The following is a 15,727-nucleotide window of genomic DNA, read 5'->3' as shown; positions in this document are numbered from 1 at the left end:
TTCAACAGACTCATCTTCAAAGGACAATATCCCACACAGTGGCATCGATTCACATTTTGTTTCCATCTACCTTGCCATTTAATTTCCTCATTTCTGACATTCCTGCCCTGCATTGCAGGATCCTTTCATGTTCTGTGATGAGAAGCCAAAGGATATTCTAGGCAGAGCCATGTCAGTGAGAGCACATGATCCGAGTGCTGGATGAAGGCAGGGATTGTTGGTTTAGGGCAGTAAAAAGCAACTCTTTGCAATACCCCTTGCAGGAAGAGGCCCTGTCTCCCACTGCACACATCCGAGAGCATCCAAATAATCCACTTTTTCTGGACATTTCACTTGCTTCTTTCTTTTCCCTCTCTGCCCTCTGCAAGGGTCATGAGCTGCGGCATCTCCAGGTAGCCAGGCTGTGCCTATGTTCCAGCTCTCTTCCTTTTGATGCCCTTTGCTCTCGAGGGGATGTTTGCCTGGCATTAGGAAAGCCAAAGCCCATCTGGAATTGAATCAGGCAAAGCACATGGAAGGGCAACAGGAAGGTTCTCCAGACAGGTCCTCACTAAAGGGAGCCTTGGACACAGGCAGCCCCAGCTTCTCTGAGGGCAGGGGCTGCAGGAAAAAGGGACATCCTCCAAGGTTCCTGTCCTTGGTCTGCACCGTCAGGAATTGCTGTCAGGAAACTGAAGCTCCTGGTACTCCTTGGAACAACTGGAACAGAAAAGACTTCCCCAAGCAGAACAGGATCCGATGGGGGAACGTTCAAACACACTGGTATGAAATGAGTGCGTGTAAATTGATGTTATGTGTTCGTTGGTGTCAGTAGAAAGCCTTTCTCAACTCCCTTTGAAAGTCAGAGTGACCACAGAATGCTTCTGAGAATTGGAAGAAAGCCAGTGAATGTCTTGTCTTCAAGAGAGGCATGAAAGGGGAGTCAAGGAATAACAGGCCAGTCAGACTTGCCTCGGTATCTGAAAAGGCGATAGAGGAAATCACAACAAAATCCAACATGCAGTGCTTAGGAACGAGGTGTGCTCAGAAGGGCCCTGGATGTAAAACCAGCTTTCAAACTACACCAAGGACTGATGCACTTCCCTGCCCTGCAGACACAAGGCAGCTGGGACGCGTCCCAGGAGGGCAAGGGAATGCCTTCAGTAGGCAAATCTCCAAAGTGAGACTCTCCTGACCCATGGCGAGTCACACTCTAATTTTGGTGTGAGGCCAAGACAGGAGTGCGTGATGTCTGCAGGCTTTGTCCCAGGCAGGGCTGAATTCCCTTCCTGCAAGGGCAGCTCTATCCAAAACCCTGGAAAACCATCTCTGAGCACTGGGCTGTGCCCAGACCCACAGCTCCAGGCAGCCCAAATGCCACTGCCCTCGGCCTGACCTGCTTGGCAGCACAGCCACAGCTTCAGGATGTTCCCAGAATTGACAGTGTGTGGCAGGACATTGTCCAGGTCAGGGTGCAAAGGGTGCGGCCAAAGTGCATCATGGAGTGAAGAGAGGGGGAAGAGAAGGCGCTGTCCCAAGAGTCAACACATCCCTCAGGCAGTAAGGAAGTACAGAACTACACATGGGTCAACTTGAAGCTTGATTCCTGCCCATACTAATGTGTTCCTGCACAAGGAATCCTTGGAGTTCTCATCCCACTACATGATAGAAGCCTCCATAACTTAGTGGGAATGTCAGAAATGAGGAAATTAAATGGCAGCATGGATGGAAACCAAACCACAGTCTGTGCCATTGGGTAGAATGTTTTGCTTTGAGGTGAGTCTGCAGGAAAATTACTGTCCTTGTGCAGTGACTGTGGGCCTGGGGCATTGCAGGAGGAGTATAAAAATGGGCCCTTCTCCTCACTCTCTCATTCACTCCTCTCACCTCCTTGAGAACAAGGTGAGTCTGAAGCTTTTTCTCATCCTTCTCCCTCTCCCACAGGATTTCTCAGTCTATACATGCTTTTCTGTGCCATATGGATTTCTGACATGGGAATAGGAAGGAGACAGAAGATGTAACATGGGGAAAGGCTGGGATTTGTCTGAGGTGTCTCCAGAGCTATGGACCAGACAGGGATCTTCCTTGGGTAGCTCTTAGTTCTTCTGAGGAAAGGAGAAGCCTTTGTGTCTCTCTAGACAGCCCCCAAGGCTCGTGTCCAGTTCATGCCTTTGGTCTCTCATTGTGGAGTGACAGGCTGATCCTCACCCCCTCCTTGTGCTCTGCTTCCCCCTTCCCTGTCTCACAGGTGCACGTGCAGCCCCAAGACATGTCCTGCTACAGCCCGTGCCGGCCCTGCCAGCCCTGCGGCCCCACCCCGCTGGCCAACAGCTGCAATGAGCCCTGTGTCAGGCAGTGCCAGGACTCCACCGTTGTCATTGAGCCGCCTGCTGTGCTGGTGACCCTGCCCGGCCCCATCCTCAGCTCCTTCCCACAGAACACCGCCGTGGGATCCTCCACCTCTGCTGCTGTTGGCAGCATCCTCAGCTCTCAGGGAGTGCCCATCAACTCTGGGGGCTTTGGCCTCTCTGGCTTGGGCAGTGGCCTCTGTGGCACGAGGTGCCTCCCCTGCTAAAGCTGCTGGCCGTGGCCCTGGGGAAGGAACCCAGGCACTGCCAGGATGGAACCGCCCTGGGGACGCAGCGTGGGCTTGTTGCTTCCTGAGGGGCTGAGCAACCCCAGCAGCCCTTGCAGAAGGACTCTTGGGAAGCACAGCCCATCCCTGCCTCTGCCCTCTGCCACTCCCTCCTTTCCCTCCTGTGTCCAACTCGCCTTGTGTTCCCCAGGGCTGTGAGCTCCACACAGCCATCCAGGGGAGAACCTGCTGGCCCTGCTCTCTCTCTGATCAGGCAGATGGACACCTGCTGCCATCTCTGCCACAGCTGTGTGACACAAACTCTCATCTGCTCCTTGTGCTTCCTGCACTGGATTCCTCTTTTGGATTGACCTGTTTATTTCTTCTGACACATTAAATTTCTGCTGCATCCCAGCCCATGCCTCTGTGTCATCCTTTGTCCTACAGGCACGATCCCAAGATGCCCAAGCAGCGCAGTGTTGGCCAGGGGTGTTTCTGGGAGGGTATTTCAGGGATGTTTGTGCAGTGATTGTTCACACAACAATTGTTAACTCTCTGTGCAGGGTCCCTGCCTCTGTGGTCAGTCCAGACACACAGAGTCAGGAGGAAGGGTGCTTCTCTGGGGAGGTTAAGGGTGCATGGGGCATATGGAGAGCCTTCATTATTCCCAGTAGGAAGGATGGAGCAGTGTACTGAGCCCTTTTCAGCCCTTGCAAATGAGTAAAACACCACTGCAGATCATGTGTGCATTGACAGGTTTAGTTCGTCTTAAGCTTCTGGAAACAGTTTTTTACATATTTTTGCAGACAGGACTGGAAGAGGCAAGCTTCTCTGTGCTTGAAAATGTATTCTGTTAGTATTTCCACTCAAGAGAAGCCTACACAGTTCTCCTGATGTATAGTTATGATTCTACAAACACACTATCTGTTGTACCTTAAGATGATTCTGGTCTTGCTGTTATCAGAGAGCACTGATAACACTAAGCATTAAGCCTTCAATCACATGCTGGAATTAAATTAGGCAAATTTCTGGCTATTGCCAGAAAAACTTTGTCCTGTAACCCCTAACTACAACAGTGGGAAACCTTCTAGTGTGTCTTCTTCCCCTAAAGGATATCAGGGGATTGAACATCAGTGCCTTTTGTTCACACGTGTATGAGACTCTTTATTCGAAGTCAGTTCCAAAAGAGGGTGATTGCCCTGAGGAGAGGGGGGCTGTGAGTGTGGATCGTCCAGGGAGGAGAAGAAACAACTGGAGCACAAGTCTGATGAGGAGGAGCTGAGGGGGACTCAGCCTGGAGAAAAGGACACTCACGGAGACCTTCTCACTGTCCCCAACTCCCTGACAGGAAGGAGCAGCTAGGTAGGGCTCAGGCTCGGCCCCAAGGGAACGAGGGACAAAGTGAGTGAAAACAGCCTGAAGTTGTTCCAGGAGGGGTTTAGGTTGGCTATTCAGGAAAAATTCTTCACTGAAAGGGTGGTAAGTCATTGGAACAGGATAAACAAGACCGAGCACTCAAACCATCAGTGTGCTACTGTGGCAAAATATAGAGTATGTAAAGTTTTCTTAAGAAATTATGTTCTTTGATGTGTGATCTTTGTATACTTTCAAGGCTAATCGACAAGACAAGGTCTCTTCCAACCTCGACAATTCTGATTCACCGTTCATGGTCAGTTCATAACCAGCGCCTAAAGCTGCAGGCAGTCCCAGTCAAAAACAGAATTCGTCTAAGCCTGGCTCCAAAATAAACCCTAAATGCGTTTATTTCAGCTGAACATTCCGCAACACCTCAGGGCGGTTTCAGGGTCCCGGTCCGGGGTCGGGGCCCAGCGGCGGCTCCGGGTCCGACCGGGCGGGCGCAACGCGCGCGGCGGTGCCGCGGTGATCGCGGCTGGGCGGGAAGGGCGGCACCGGCCCGGCTCCACAGCATGGCACAACAGCCAGCCTGGCCCCACAGCATGGCCCCACAGCCAGCCCAGCCCCACAGCCAGCATGGCCCCACAGCCAGCTCCACAGCCGGCCCCACAGCATGGCCCCACAGCCAGCCCCACAGCATGGCCCCACAGCCAGCTCCACAGCCGGCCCCACAGCACGGCCCCACAGCCAGCCCCACAGCCAGCATGGCCCCACAGCCAGCCCCACAGCCAGCATGGCCCCACAGCCAGCATGGCCCCACAGCCAGCCCCACAGCCAGCCCGGCCCCACAGCCAGCCCGGCCCCACAGCCGGCCCCACAGCCGGCCCCACAGCCGGCCCCACAGCATGGCCCCACAGCCAGCCCCACAGCCGGCCTGGCCCCACAGCCAGCATGGCCCCACAGCCAGCCCCACAGCCGGCCTGGCCCCACAGCCAGCCCCACAGCATGGCCCCACAGCCAGCCCCACAACCGGCCCCACAGCCAGCCCCACAGCATGGCCCCACAGGCAGCCTAGCCCCACAGCCATCCCCACAGCCAGCCTCACAACAGACCCGGCCTCACAGCCCGCCCCCCCGACGGCCCCGAGGTGGAGGCGGAGCCGGACCCCACCGCCGTGCCCACAGCGGAACCGGCCCGGCCCCACAGCCACCCCCCGCAGCCCGCCCCGAGGAGAGCGAGGACCCATAGCCGATCCCCATCTCGTCCCGGAGCGGACTCGGCCCAGCCTCAAAGCCGGCCCCAGAGCGGACTCGTCCCGGCCCCGGCATGGAGTTCGAGGAGGACGTGGGTGAGGCTTGGTTGGGGAGGGACGGGAAAAGCGCTCGTCGGCTGCGGGCAGGGTCGGGACCGCACTCGCGCCTCTGGGGTCTGTTCCCTGTCGGGCCGGGTCTGTCACTCCCCTCGGGCCGCGTCTGTTCCCATGCCCAATGCCCGAGCCGGGCGGGCCCCCGAGTCCTCTCTCGGTGATTCCAGCCCAGGTCACCACACCAGGTGCAGCTGGCGAGGGTGAGGTCCGGCCTGAATAAAGCGACTTTCTTTGGTTTGAACATGGCTTCCACCCACGTCTGCCGCCTCGGCGGGAGACACGGCGGGTTTGGGATCCGTTCCATGCAGTGTGGACAGGGACCGGCACAAGGATCTCCCTGCACGTGGCACTGTTGTGGTGCCTTTGGTGGTTTCAGCCGTGTATAAATTACAGCTCCTTGGCCTCCCGAGCCGCTTCTGTGCTGCTGGTGTTTGGTGCTGAGGGCTCTGCGCTTCCTCTGGTGCCCTTTCCCTTCACTGGCAATGCACGTGGTCTTGTGCGGAGCCAGTTCGGAGAGAGAAGCCATTGGAAAAATCTCTAACAAATAGTGTTTAGTCTTGTGAATTCCTTAAACAGACAGTGCTTAATCCTGTATTTACATATATCCGTGGTTGATGTGCACAAGTGGGTATCCTGGCCTTGAGAATAAAGACTGCGTGCCTGCTAAAGGCTGTATCTTGGCTAGTCCCCTGAGTTGGAATGTATTCAAGGAGAAGAAACCCTCCTCAGGAGGGAGGACGGGATGTTTGGAGGACCATCCCCCACGCAGCCGGTGCCAGAATAGAGTAATGCTGCTTTGCAATACTGAAATTAGTGTTAGAGTGTTTTATTATTCACAACGTTTTTGGTGACAAAACCACTTGTGACTGCTCTTCCAAGGGCAGCTGGGCCAGTGTAAAGCCAGGTGGGTTTTCAGCTGCTCTTATGCCCCGAGTGGGCTGTTGAGGTGAGAGGTGCTCAGAGGCAGCAGGACTGCACAGCCCAGATAGAAACGAGGACTCTGTCTGTCCCTTCCTTTTCCAAATGGCTCTCGGCATGAATTCTGCTCCTTGGGACTTCTAGAACAGCATTGTAACAGCTGCCAGCCTGGGGCCTGATGGAGCACGAGTGTGAGAGAGTAGGGCAGAGGCAGCAGCAGCCAGTGCCTAGAGCTGGATTAGCTCCTGTATAATCAAATCCTAAATGTGCTGAAAGCCCGGGCAACAAAAGTGGCAGAGCAGAAAGGATGGGAGCAGCCCAGGCTCCCTGATGTGTACCCCACAGACAGATCCACAGGCAGCAGTGGTGCCTTGTGTCTCCTCCTGGCTGCCTCTCTTCCTCCCTGAGAACATGCATATTTATTAATATTTATATTTTAATACGTTTTATAGACAATTATGTATGCATGGATTCACACTGCTTCATGTTCAGTATGTTTGTTCCTCAGTGTTTTTGCTGCTTTAGTAATGCCTCAGCTCCTAAATAATGAGATGATTAAAAGCTTCATTCAGAGTCTCATGTACCGTGTTAGGCACACTCCAGGATGTAATGCAGTGCCTTCACATCCTGCCTCCAGCAGAACAAGCTGTTGATGGAAAAAAGATTTGGTTCAGGTGCTGAAGGCATCGGTGGGTGTGACATGATCCCACTGATCCTCCTCCAGGAGAGCTGGAAAGTGCTGCTGGCTTTCTCTTGGAGTAAGAGTAGTTGCCTCCCTAATAAGGTAACCTAAAGAGTTATTATGCTCGGTGGTGCTGACTCTGCTGTTTTAACTAATGTCCCAGTTAGGAGAACTTCAAATTTAATTAATTTGCTTATGCAAAGCAGGTGCCTGCCTTAATGAATGGTTTCAAACTAAGACCAACTGGTTTAACACCCTCAGACCACGGCCCTGATGTGGTGGTGTGGGGTTTTCCCCTGTGCACTGTGAGTGATTCTTGTCTCCCTAACCAGACGCTCTTCCCTGTTCTCCTGTTCCATCAGATGAGTTTGATCCAGAGAGGTTAATCCAGTGCCCGTTGGTGAAACACCATTGGATCAGAGCACGGCGGTTTCCCTATCACCTGGTGAAGTGTAAGGAGGTGAGCTGCACAGCTGACTTTTGCCACTAGAACTGGTGCCTGCCATAATGGAAACCCAGGTGGAATGCTGCCAGCTCCCTGGCTCTTCTAAAAGGTTTACAGAACTTCTCTGCCTGTGTGCCCACTTAGTTAAAGTAATCTGAAGGGTTTAGATTTGCCTGATGTCTCTCCCCTGCTGGTTTTAAACTGGTTTCATTTGTGCTGTAAGCCGTGCAGTTGTCTTGCCAGCACTGCAGGGAACTGTAGGGAGTTTGCTGAGGGTGTGTTCCACTTCAGTCAGGGTGGCTCAGTGTTTGAATTGTGTTTGGAAGAAAAGTCATGTTCATTTCCCCTTTTGTATTTAGTGACTGTCTGACCAATACATTGCAATTTCTTGTTTATTACTGTATTTTTTAAAGCAACACCACAAATATCCCCATTTTTTTTCCTATGTATCAACAAGAGGCAAGTAAATTTGAGAGATGTGGCTCATAATTTTGGTTTTCCCTTGTGCAGAGCAACCCTGAAATTGCAAAGAAATTGGCCACATGCCCCTTCAACGCTCGTCACCTGGTTCCAAAGGCCGACCTCGGCGACCACATCATGAAGTGCAGTGACAAAGCCTTCATGGAGCAAGATGTGGGTAAGAGAACCCCTGTGCACCCTGGGGACTGAGGTCTCCTCGTGGAATAACCCAAAAATGGGAGGCAAATGGTTGTAGTTTTGTGTGACACAGCAGCTTTAGGGAAACTTACTCTCATTTTCTTGGCTTTATTGGGCAACGTTATAAATAAAGTAGCCAAATTCATAGTTAAAACAGATTTTATTGTGCGACGACAATCAGTCTTGGAAAGCCACAATCAAAAGAAAGTGTCGAGCCCAGGATTGGCACTGGGTGAACACAGATTTGAACTTTTTATTGCTCCAAAATCCCCTTTGTTCACCAAGTCTGTCTCTGGGGCCAGTTTTCATACAGTTTTTAGACTAAGGCAGAGCTTTTTCTATTCTTTTCTGTCCCTCTTGCTCCCTTTGCATATTCACGCAGTCTCTTTTCTTTTCTTTTCTGTTGGCTCGACAAAACAGTTTCTGGGAAGAGATGAACGCTTATCTCAGTTTATCCTTGAGATGCACACCCTTGACGATGCAGATTGTCCTTATCATAGATGCATATCGGGTACTCATCGTCGGGGTGTCGCCGGACTCCTCCCTGATAAAGGCCCATCTCTGTTCGAAGTCACTCTTTTCTATTGCAAATCAGGTCCTTCCTTTTTTTTGCCTCTGCCCACTTCACAATTGCAAATCAGTCTCTTTCCCTGCCCTTGCTTTTTTCAATTTCTTTACTTTCTGGAATCTTTATTTTACAAGCACGAATTATTTTATATCATATATTACGGGCAGTTTCTTGAGAATATGTGTCTTAGGCTGAAAGACAGGTGTCTGCTAGGGAGGGCAGGGCCTCCCTTGGAATGGAGAATTCAAACCCTATTCCTCCAAATTGTTATCATTTTGAATATTAGGTGGGCTCTCAGGCAAAGATATGGGGATAGGAATAACAGTTATTTACTAGTATATATAACAAGGCAAAGGAACAACAACTACAGCATTAACAACAGAACAGAACCAGGAACCTCGAGGGCCTTTGTTTCACAAAGCCTGGGGCAGTCTGATCTCGGTGCCCCTGTGGAACTCCGGGAGCACCAAGCTGGAACAGTGGAAAATCCCGGGCTGGTGGATGAGATCTGTCAGAAACTCGGCGGTGTCCCCGGCAGGCAGGGTGGGATGTCCCGGCAGGGCAGGGGGTGCGGAGCCACAGCTTAGCGAAAAACCTCAAAGCAGCGCCGAGGGGACGGGGACGGCGGGACAGGGCCAGCCCGGCAGGGCAGGAAGAGGCGAGCTCAGAATTCCTGGGCACACGAGCAGATGGTGGTAGATTTCCCAGGACCCGACTTGGTGACAGTGAACTCAGCAGCAAGCAACAGCCTGGCCATCCTCTCTGAAAATGCTGAGAACAATGCCCTGTGACTGCCTCCACCCCTGTCCTTTACCTGCCCCCAAAACTCTATCTTCCCCCTCCGAGGGAAATTCCCAGAGACAAAAGCAGTGTAACCCAGTGCCACACTCCTCTCCCGACTTTTGGCCACCTCTTTGTTTTGGTCAAGCACCAACAAGTACCCAGCAGTTAAGTCTCCTAGCAATTTATGGGAAAAAATCCGTAAGTAAAATGAAACAAACCTAACCTCCAGCAATATGGCAGATGCTCTGGGTAGGCTTTGTATGTATTTTGTTACAAGGCTGGTTGAATAGAAGGGTTTTACCCAAAACCATGCAGGAAGCGCCTCTGGAAGGAGTGGGATTCATTAATGGCCACAAGGATGGGCTGCTCCTCTTGCAGAACCCTTTAACTCTTGCACACCACAGGGGACACAGTTTTCTGTCTTCTGTAGAAGTGCACAGGCAGCGATGCTTACATCCATGTCAGCAGGTTTCCTCTTCAGCTTTCCTGCTCAAAGTTCCAGGGAGCAGAGTCTTCTTTTTCCTTGAAAAAGGCAAATTTGAAGTTGCTGGATTTCAGCTGTCCCCAACCTGTTTGCATTGGTGGGGCTTCCTCTAAAGCCCAGAGATGTTTTACAGCTTGAGCCAAAGTGTTTAATGGATTTAAGGACTGCTGGTCACTGTGTTTTCTCTCTTCCCGAAGTGAGCCAGTCCTGTGAGCCCCCACAGGAGCACCTGAGTAATGGGAGCACGTGGCAGGCACCTCCATGTCATGAAGACTGGGAAACAGGTGAGGAACTTCCGCATCTGCTGCCTTCTTCCTTGCCATGTCCTCCAGCTCGTCTGGGAACATTGTGAGGCCAGGGGTGCTGTTCACTCAGGGCTGCCTTGGAGGACACTTTGCTTGTGCTCGTTCATGTGAACGTGAATCTCTCCACCCAGCAGGCTTGGCTTGGTATAGAGAAAATCCAAAATGCCTGCCACAATGAGCATGGGGAGAGATTTCCAAGCATCCCTTCCTGCTTTTGTACCTTATGTGCAGTGATAGCAATGGAAACGTGTTCTTCAGTGAAGCAGACACATTCCTCATAGGTCAACTTTTCTCCCTTTTGAGCGTGTAAAAATATGACAGAGATATTCCTGATCATAGAATCACAGAATCCCTGAATGGTTTGAATGGTACCTTAAAGCTCATCTCATTCTATGGGCAGGGACACCTTCCACTGTCCCAGGCTGCTGCAAGTCCCATCCAGCCTGGCCTTGCACACTTCCAGGGATCCAGGGACAGCCACAGCTGCTCTGGGCCAGGGCCTTCCCATCCTCACAGGGAACAATTCCTTCCCAGTATCCCACACATCCCTGCCCTCTGGCAGTGGGAAGCCATTTAAGCTGCTGATCTGATGATGGTTTCTGGGGTTTCTTGGTTCTGAGCCAGAACATCTGCTTTTTTTTCACAGAGTTGCTGGAGGGATCTGATTCTCCTTTCGTGTGGGGTGTGATCAACTCTGCCCTAAACAGGTCGGGAATGCAAGTTTGATTCTTTACACCAGTGTTGTTTAAACAAATATTGCAGCCATTTCCCAGCCTCACCTTGATGGCTGGACAGGAGCTCCCTTTGCTGCTGTACAGCCCTGGGAGGGGAGATGCTGCTGGTTCAGTGTGACCTGGTTCCTCATATGGCCTGGACCAGAGAAGGAAACTCTCAGGAGCTCAGATACTGCTCCTGTGTGCCTGTGGCAGGCTGCTCTTCCTGCCCATGGTCTGTGTTTGGGGACTGATGGATATCTGGGCATTGTACAGGGAGAAAGGTGGTCACACTTGTGGTCTCTCTGAGTCCTTGGGAGATCCCTTGTGAGCTCCTGCCTCCTGGGGCCTGGCAGATGTGCTGGAGTTGGGCCCTGTGTCAGCAGAATCCTCCCCTCACGCCATTTCTAAAGTGTGGTCAGAGTTTGGGGCAGGGGGAGCGAGAAGCTCGGTGAACAGGAAGGGGCTGCCCTGGCTGGCTGTGGGATGTGGTGGCACCACCAGAACTGCCTGAGGTGTTTTAAGGTTTATTTACAGTTCAGCAATAATCCTGCCCCTGGCAGGATGAGTTCTGTGTGAGCTCTTCCATAGTGGCTGACAGCAGCACTGCCTGGTTCCACCTGTCAGACTCTTATGTAAAAGACCTTGGAGTGTTCAGAGCACATCCAGCTCTCCTCAGCACCACCAGCATGGCGGCACAGCACCATCCCCCAGGGCCTTGCTGCAGTGAATTGCATTCATGTGAGCCAGTGCATTTGCCAGAAGTAACCAAAGTCACTTAATTCCAGCACCATCAGTGACCAGAACAACTCCTTGCCCCCACGGATGCGGTCCCCTGAGACCCTCCCGTACACCATGCCTGCAGGACTGTGAGTACTGAGCATGCGCCTTTGGCACCCAGTCCAGAGCTGGGGACAGCTTCTGAACTCTCTGGCTCTAGCAGCACTTCATGGCTCCCAATGCATGGACAGGAGGGGTTGTATTGAGCAGCTGCTTCTTGAGAGCAGCTTCTGAGGGAATGTGCTGCTCTGTGTCCTTCCTTTGAAGCATCCTCTGCTCTTTCCTTGCTCCGTTCCTGTGGCCCAGGTTAGGCAGAGCTGCTTCCTGGCCACGTTTGCTGTCTCTCTAAACATGCCCTTCCACAGCATCCCCATTATTCCCTTTCATCCCCCACCCTGCCCTGACTTAAACCAAATTGTTCCTTTGCTTTGTGCTCTGTTCACTTTCAGGCCCAGCTAAGGCAGAGCTGGGGTGAAAGAGGCTCCTTAAACCAGCACCACTGGGGGAAGAAGCTGTCAAATTCCGTCTGGGGAGGGGCAGAAGGAGCTCCCTGTGGGGAAGTGTCTAATGCTGACATCAAAGACTTTTATTTGCCTTTAACAGCAAAGCAACAGCTTAAAGATGCTTTGAGGAATGATTGTCCTGATTCTCACTGGGAGCAACTAAACCTGATGCTCTCAGGGCGCTGCAGACGCAGCTCCTGCACAGCCAGGGATTGTGCAATTGCCACAGTGTTGGGCTCAGTCCGGCAAACCAAACTGAAATGTTAGTTGTAGTCAAGTGCTGCCTCTGCAGAGGCCACTGTCCCTTGGGGGAGTGGGAGAAGTTGTTGTATTTTTGTCCATCTCATGCAAAAATTGTATCTTATCCTTTCCAGAATTCGGACAATTAGTCCCTCCCCCTGGAACTTGGTTTTGCTCCAGAAGTAAGTGTGTCCCTGACTTGGACAGGAGAGCTCCTGCAGATGACAGACATGCTCTGCACCTGATGGCAGGACTCTACACTTGGCTTTTGTTGCATTATGTGTTTCTTGCAATGTTTGAACATGTGAAACTGTCCTTGCTTGCCAAAAGTTTCCCCCAACCACTTGTTTTAAAAGTTACTCTCACCTTTACTTGGTGAATTTTGTTACTGTTCCTGATAAAATTACACAGACTCAGAAACCTTCCCTGCCCAGCCCTGGGTCATGGTAACTCCCTGTGAACAGGAGGAACATCGTAATTGGCAAGTCTCTGTTTTTTGTAACAGGGAATGATCTGTGAGATCTCTGAGACTGTTCTGTGTGCTCCAGAGATGGGGAAACAGTAGAAGACCCTTCAGAAGGATTTTAAGGAGTGGGGACTGAGTAAGTTATTTTAAGCAGGGGAGATAGGATCTGATTATGTTCCTAATTAGAGAAGTGATAGTGGGAAACAACAGTTTGAGGAGCTGAAAATACCCCCCCAGAATCTTGTTCCTTCACTTGACACTTTAAAACCTTTGTGCCCGTGGAGGAGCCGCTTGGGTGCTCGTGGTCAGTGCTAACTGCAAACAGAGGGATGCAGGAATGGGAGGGGCAATGTCCTGCAGGAATGGCAGATTTGGGAGAATTCAGGCCTGGCACAGCAGAAACTGCTACAGTCCAATTTCAGTGGAAGTCAGGAACCACCCAACAGTAACTTCCAGGAATTTCTACCCTATGCCTTAAGCATCTTGCTGTTCTCAGGAAGCCTAGAGGGACTATGTGGAGCTTCTGCTGGACATTTGGGAGAAGTTTTGGCTGTTTGCTGGGGAGCTGCAGCAATGCAGCTGAGGCTCTAGGAGTCGTGTTTGAGGGCCTGTTACAGCGTGGAGAGCACAAAGTGCTGAGAGTTTCTCCAGTCTGTGAAGAGGCTGAGACTAAAATAATCTGGAGCAGCCAAACTTGGAAGTATTTTTTCTGTGCCATGCGCTTTTTGTTTTTATCTTGTTGGAGTCTGAGTTTGTCCACTCGGAGTATAGCAAGTGTTCAGGTTGGGTTTTAAACTGTGTTGTCCTTTGCAGAGACTGCTTTGAGAGCATCCTGACCTTCACTTTTGCACCCTCACACCTTCAGCCTTGCCTTTGTCACCTTAGGCCTTGCCTTGGTCTCCTGTGTGTGAGGGGCTTCCCCAGGCAGACCTTAACAGAGAATCCTCTGCAAGTTCCTTGCATCACACACAACTCCAAACAGGGGAAGTTTCAGGAGGACACTGATACGCTTTTCCAGTTTTCATTAGTTTTGCAATTTTCTAATGCTTAAAACATGTTTGAGAGCTCTTAGGTACCTGTTCTGTATTGGGGGAGGGAAGGAAGGGAGCAGGAATGGTTTAAATCACTAAAAATACATGTTTAGGACTGAAAATGTTCAGATCAAGCAGTATATTTCTAAACATGCAAATTACAAAATGGGATCTCAATATACAACTGTAAAGAATTAAGAAGCCAGACGTGGTGTTTGTCTAGAAAAAGTAATTCCTTAATATTTTCCTCTGCAGACTGAATTTCCACCATCTGTATACTACCACTAGAAAACAATGCATGTTGACTGGAATATGCAAAATCAGAATTCGTTTAAAATTCTGTCAATTTATGTTGAGGTTCTCATTGGGGAATTTAGAATAAAAATGTTTTAAATGCCCTACAACTGCTTGTCTTTAGAGTCAGTAAATGCTAACATGGGAAGCTCTCCTTTCCACCTTCATTTATTTTTTGTCACTTGGAATGAAAGTGGTGACAAACACCAGCTGTGATTGTTTCTGGTTTGACAGCAGCAGCTCGTTTGTAAGATTTGTAGGCCAAAGCACTACAATTTTACAATTTTACAGGTAAATGCCATAATTGCTCGCCATTACACAGAGCTCCTTTAATTGGCAGTGGGTGAAAGCTGCTCCTCCTTGGGGCCCACAGCTGTCTGTGCTGTGGAGGAGGAGAGCTCCTCCACGTTATTAACACTGGGGTGACATTGTCCCCCCAGTCTGGGGGGGAGCCAGTAGCTCAGCCTGTCTGGAAAGGACCAGGCTTGGAGGGTTGTGGTTGTGACTTCAAACACTCCCAGGCCACAAGAAATGAGGGGCTCCATGGGGTCTGTGTTTAGGGTGGGTGCCGCCCAGCTGTGACTGACATCTGAGATCTCATCCCAGAGCCTTGAAATCCCACATCCTTCTGGGCAGTGTCCTCGGGCACATCCTGCATCTGCCGCCTCTGTGAAGGGCAGTGAGACCAGAGGGGGAGGGGGGCTGTGACTGCTGTTCCTGCAGTGCTTTGGGAGTGCTGAGTGAGCCTCCCCCAGCACTGGGAATGTTTCCAATCCCAGGACAGGCTGTCACTGAGCTCTGACTCCCTCTGCTTGTTTTGTATCTGCCACAGGTCACAGAATATTTTTTCAGATGTGTCACAGAGCACCTCCATCCTGGTGACAGAGTAAGGACTTTGCTGTGACATACTCCTTTGTTGAATCCTCACTTTCTTGTGCTGGGTGGGTTGTGCAGTGCCAGAGCCTTCACCCCATTCCCTGGAGGCTGGCTGTCCTGGCTGGAGCAGATGGGATGTAGAGTCAAAATCACAGACTTGGCTGGAAGGGACCTTGAAGCCCATCCAGTGCCACCCCTGCCATGGCAGGGACACCTCCCACTGCCCCAGGCTGCTCCAAGCCCTGTCCAGCCTGGCCTTGGGCACTGCCAGGGATCCAGGGGCAGTCCCGAGGGCTCTGGGCAACGTGTGCCAGGGCTTCCCCACCCTCACAGGGAAGAATTTTTTCCTAACATCTAATCTTAAGTCTCCCCGCTTTTAATTTAAAACTGTTCCCTTGTCCTATCACTTTTTTTTATAAGCCTTTAGGCACTAGAAGGGGCTCTGAGGTCTCCAGGGAGCCTTCTCTTCTCCAGGCTGGACATTCCCAGCTCCCTGTCCCTTGCCACCATTTCTCCCTTCTGCTCCATCAGGAGCTTGCACTCTCCTTGACCTTTCTGTTCTGACCTCTGCCCCTTGCTGCATCCTGTTCCATGTGTGCCTTGGCTTTCCTCACCCCATCCCTACACACAATGGCCCAAGGCAGCAGCTCCGTTTTGCTGTGTCTAGCACAGCCAAGGGCTCTGACAATATTCCTGCCCTGTATTT

The 15,727-nt window shown here is 51.4% G+C and overlaps 1 protein-coding gene and 1 pseudogene across 1 annotated transcript; both read left to right on the top strand.

The window, feature by feature from the left end:
* Positions 1-997: 997 nt before the first annotated feature.
* LOC120763595 (feather keratin 1-like) lies at positions 998-2,554 on the top strand (annotated as a pseudogene).
* Positions 2,555-5,060: 2,506 nt separating this feature from the next.
* LOC120763778 (gametocyte-specific factor 1-like) lies at positions 5,061-14,254 on the top strand. Its single transcript, XM_040087340.2, has 7 exons — positions 5,061-5,258; positions 7,239-7,336; positions 7,832-7,958; positions 10,011-10,097; positions 10,765-10,825; positions 11,620-11,700; positions 12,489-14,254. The coding sequence occupies exons 1-7, from the start codon at positions 5,237-5,239 to the stop codon at positions 12,538-12,540; spliced, it is 528 nt and encodes a 175-aa protein (XP_039943274.1). The 5' UTR covers positions 5,061-5,236; the 3' UTR covers positions 12,541-14,254.
* The last annotated feature ends 1,473 nt before the right edge of the window (positions 14,255-15,727 follow it).

This window comes from Hirundo rustica, chromosome 27, assembly GCF_015227805.2.
Source record: "Hirundo rustica isolate bHirRus1 chromosome 27, bHirRus1.pri.v3, whole genome shotgun sequence".
In the NCBI taxonomy this organism is placed as follows: domain Eukaryota; kingdom Metazoa; phylum Chordata; class Aves; order Passeriformes; family Hirundinidae; genus Hirundo; species Hirundo rustica.
The sequence above is the reverse complement of the archived record's forward strand: the minus strand, read 5'-3'. Positions and strand labels throughout refer to the sequence as shown.